Here is a 4891-nt window from a genome sequence, read left to right on the forward strand (position 1 = left end):
AAGTTAAGTTAGGCTACATTACTTTTATGCCTCAACTCATTTCTATAGTTTGGGTCAAGTTTAAAGTAACTTATAGGCCTATTGAATATATTAGTTATTTTGATCAAATCTCAGTCTCATATCAATAGCCTACATGTAGTCTAGGCCTACCCAAAGCTGAATTATTTTGATGAAATAATTAATATGTAATGCTCACGAGATAACTATAGCCTAGTTAAGGCAGAACTTTAATTCGAATATAAAAATGCATAATTCAATGCGTATGGTTCCCTCCATATCAACTCAGAAAGGCTGTATTTTTAAACAAAACAAAGGAACCCTCAGAAAACATATTTTCAACATAAACATAAAAATACAACGAAACAGTGTGATAAAAAATGTAAAATCATAGATGAACACAATTTAGGCTATTTAAATTCACAGTTTGCAAAATGCAGCAGAAAAAAATCTTTGGACTTCAGCATTATTTCGGTTAAATGTGTCCACAAAGTCAAGTAGGCCTACCAATAAAAAACTAAACAAAAAAAAACACTTTAATGATGATGAAGCATTCTAAAGTTCCAGGGAGTAAATGGCAAAGTGTTATAACACAAAATGGTTTAGCCCCTATATACTGTATATAGGCTACAGAATATAGCAAAATCCTGTCTCATTCATGTTTAAATATTTGCTGGTATTATGTACACTGGCCCTTTAAAGTTATTTATTGCATTGTATATTTTTCTTCAATCGCTGTCTGATTTTTCATCCTTAGATGATGTGGCATGATTGTAAAGTCCCTGTGCCATTAGGTGCAAGGCTAAAGAGTTTTTATTTCCGGTAGCCTTCTTTATTTTGGCCCTCTTGTTTTGAAACCAGATTTTAATTTGAGATTCGTTGAGGCCCAGTTCTTGTGCCAGACTTTGTCTTCTCTGTTCGGTCAGGTACCGATTAGTCTGAAACTCCGTTTTTAGTCTCTGGAGCTGTTCTGCTGTGAAGGCCGTTCTCGGACGCTTGTCATCCTTGCTTGGTGTCATCGTCGTTGTTGTCGTGGCGGTGGTCGACTTCTTTGGTTTTCGAGATCTTGGCCCTGTAGATTAGAATACATTCAATGATCAGACTTTGAAACTAAAAAAAAGTAGACCTTCAACGTCCTCAATAACTTGTTCACTAATGCCAGACTAATTAATATGATGATCATCAGAACCTAGTAACATGCAAGAATGGGCCTAGTAGTAGGGTAGCAGTAGGCCTAGTAGGTCCTATGGGCCTTTAGTAGCAGGCTAGTAGAATAAGTATTGTGTTGGTTTTAATATTAGCCAAAGTTCCAATATAGTCACAATAAGCTATAGGCCTGAATTGTATTAGAATTTAGAGTAGCCTATTCTAAAAGGGTGCGGGGTTTTGTGTGCATAGTAGACGATGATGGTGTTGACGATGATGGTGTTGATTGGGGTGGAGTTAGAGGGAGGCAGTCTAGGCGCCCCTTTCTCACTGTTACCATAGGAACTACATTTATAAGCTTGCATTTTCATAAATGTGTAATGAATATCGTAAACATTTATTGAAACTCAGCTGTTTTTGAGTAGGCTAGTTCTACATCAAATAAGAGATCAATTCGCAGCTACACGTTTATTGGCTTCACAATATAGCGTTTGAATATTATTATAATCAATTGGCCCATCATATCATATTTTTTTCGTACTGCAAAATACCATCGGTTTTCTGGAATGAAGGTTTTTATTCCTTTTATGTCGTGACATGCACGCCTATTAATACCAACATAAAACACAGTGGGAACGTTTTTTGTTTAGTAGCCTAATGAAACTTTATTTTGTTAGGCTACTATCTTTGAATTGTTCGGAGAAGTTAATGTATTCATTCCATTATGCATAATATAGGGCCTATAGACTACATGTTATACGACAATGGGATATTATCACTATTAACTTTATGTTAGTGCTTCTAAAGCTGAATGGATAGTCCAATATAACAATGTACTACGTTTAAACGATGTTAACTAGAAATTAAATTAAAATGCCCAACTTCTATAATTGTTACTTTGATACACTTCTGAAGTGTAGGCTATTTACTTCGACATTATATGAAGAAAAAAATACAAATAAAACAAACATTTGGCTATAGGCCATAATGGAAGATTGACATTAATAATCACAACCTGCAGCAGTAAGCGTTTATGCCAGGCCTAGACCTAATATCCTAATATGAGAATAGTTTGAGAATATTATGAAAACTACAGGCTAAATATATCAGAGGAGAGAAGTAAAAAGTAGCGACACACGTTTTTATTCCTAATATCGGTCCATTTTTTTCCTCCAAACTTTGCACTCTAAAAGTCTGATTGCACGAATCTCATATTGCATGTGGACGAAATACACTTTTTGCCTCGCCCCATTGTAAACAAAAATGCTAATTATAAATTTTTCCAAAGACTACTGAGGAACAATGGCGTAAACGTTTCAATACTGCTTTAAAAGTTACTTACAAACTTTACTACTTCGATATTTTTAATACTTAGAACCTTTTTTTATCCAAAAAGTATTTACTTCTATTTTATCTTCTTCCTTTTCTTTTTTTCTCTCTTTATAATTCAACTGGAATTGTCAGCTTGATAATAATTGCATTACTAGCCAAATATTTGTATGGTGATAATAGACTTATAATAGGCTAACAGTAAAAATAACATTGACTTGTAGTAGCCTAATATATATCCTAGGGTAATCGAGGTCTTCTGTAGTTATGGATACATTCGGAATATTATTCACTATTTGGCAAGCAATTTTTTTTTTCAAATATTATTTTATACATTTCCCAAAAGTTCAGGACAAAGCATTGAAAATAGGCTACACAAAGGGATACTTTAAATGTTTGTATTATGTGCCTGCAGGATGTGGTTTCAGGTTAATATTTCGACTTATTTAGTTCACTGAGTCAGTTTATATTGCGCTCAAGCGATCCAATGTCTAATGGTATTCATATTCTTACTAAATACTAAGGCACGAAAAATACTAGACTTTACCTGATGATGGTCGGTCCGAATATCTTGTACAATACACCCAGGCTGGCCAGAGCATAGGTTTCGACGAAGGTGCAGAATTGGCTTGAGAACTTTCCGAGTCGGAGCTCAGGCACTGATCTCCAATTTCTCCTCCGGGCTTGAGAAGCGTATCTGCAACAATATCTGCTTTTTTGGGCTCACTGACTGAACGAGAATTCGAAGTTCCTTCCCCTGACACCGTCCCACCTAAATGCCCAGATTTTTGGGGAAGGACAGGACTATTCTCTCGTCCATTGAGGGGATTCTCATCATAATGAAAAGTCCCATCTTTCCTCCGTCCAAAGTCTGGTCGTAAAATATTATCAATATAAAAGTTGGTGGTCCGGTGCGGTTGCTGGTTCCCAGGTGCTTGGAGAAGAGGAAGAATAGCTCTGTTGGACTCTTCGCCCGAATCTTGATGCTCTCTATTGCCATTATAATTTTCTTCCATAGTGAAATACTCAATGTCCAATTCTTGCACCTTTCTCGCTCTCCCACACAAAAGTATATATATATATAGATTAATGAGGGTTCTAGATTATTCCTCGTCCACTACGTTTTTCAATAAAACGGAATAGGGAATAAAAACGATTTCAGTTTTTTTCAGTATCTAGTTTTGGGAGTACTGAAAATCCGCCTCTTGCCTTTTTCACAAAGAAAAAACATACTTTAAAATGTATTTCTCCGCCTGGCTATGATTGATATATTTGTTGAGAAAGTAGCCTACCATATAGAACGCTGAGTTGTAGTGGTTCCCTTTCAGAACCAATCCAATATTAATGCTTCAACTACTAAACTACGCGTAGATAAAGAGGCGCTAACTGCTCCTGAAATACTTTCACTATGGATTTTGGTTCTTATTTTTAATAGGCTACGAGTCTCCCAGTGACGTTGCAGTCCGCTATCCAAGACACGTTCCTTGGACCAATAGAGTTCCTGAAATGTTATCACATGACCGATGACTCTACACTTGACAGCACCTCTACTCATCACCCAATTCCCAAAGCTGTAGTATTAAAAAACCATAAACAAGTAGGACACTATTTCCGATTCAGTGAGCCATCCCAGGTAGTTTTTTAAATAATCAAAACCAAAGTAAGGCTATAGAGAAATCACCACATTTCGTTGGTTTCTCGGTTCAATGCGCGCTAGGCATGCCCATGAAAAGGGGTATCCCCAAATGGGGGAGGGGGGTGAAACCTCAAATAGGCCTATGTTTTTCGAATTTAAAATAGTTGCATCATATTAATGGCGACGATTACCAAACATATAGGGATGAGCCAGCACTCACTAAATGCTTTAGCAGTCCCCAACATTACCGAATAAGTTCCCAATGATGTTTACCGGCTAGGGGCACACGATGGGTGGTTCACTTGCTAGGCTCCTCGTTTATTCGGCTATTGCACTTGAAGTAGTCCTATTAGTCAAATTATATGGGAATGCAATTTCATATTCGCCTATTGTGTCAAAGTTGCCTAATCAAAGATGGTGCATAATAGTCATCCGTCGTTGGTCTCTGGTTATCCAATATTAGGAACTAACCACTATAGGTCATGGGTAATGTAGTCTGTAGTTTTTATCATAAAATGTAACTGATTGGCTGCAATTCTACTTAAAGATTGTTGCCCTAGTGAATGCTGACTATCTGTTTGGTCTTTAGTCCATTCATGAACCAAAATATGGTTGCGCTTAAAAAGGACAGTGGCGCTTTAAATATTGGCGATGCAACAAACTGCTGTGATTTCACATGTTGCAGTGAAGAATAGAAGACTAGTCTTCTCTCAGTGGCCTAAGCCTATGGGTGATGTCCTCAGGCCCAGTCTTTCGGTAAAATGCAGCCAATAGGCTAATGAA

The 4891-nt window shown here is 36.9% G+C and overlaps 1 protein-coding gene across 1 annotated transcript; it reads right to left on the reverse strand.

Annotated features, from left to right (window-relative positions):
* Positions 1 to 725: 725 nt before the first annotated feature.
* Positions 726 to 3488, reverse strand: LOC311146533 (homeobox protein engrailed-2b-like; the record flags this gene model as incomplete). Its single annotated transcript, XM_084183051.1, has 2 exons — positions 726 to 1069; positions 3020 to 3488. The coding sequence occupies 2 exons, from the start codon at positions 3486 to 3488 to the stop codon at positions 726 to 728; spliced, it is 813 nt and encodes a 270-aa protein (XP_084039177.1).
* Between the last annotated feature and the right edge of the window lie 1403 nt (positions 3489 to 4891).

Source organism: Coregonus lavaretus, assembly GCF_964263955.1.
Source record: "Coregonus lavaretus genome assembly, chromosome: 19".
NCBI lineage: Eukaryota > Metazoa > Chordata > Actinopteri > Salmoniformes > Salmonidae > Coregonus > Coregonus lavaretus.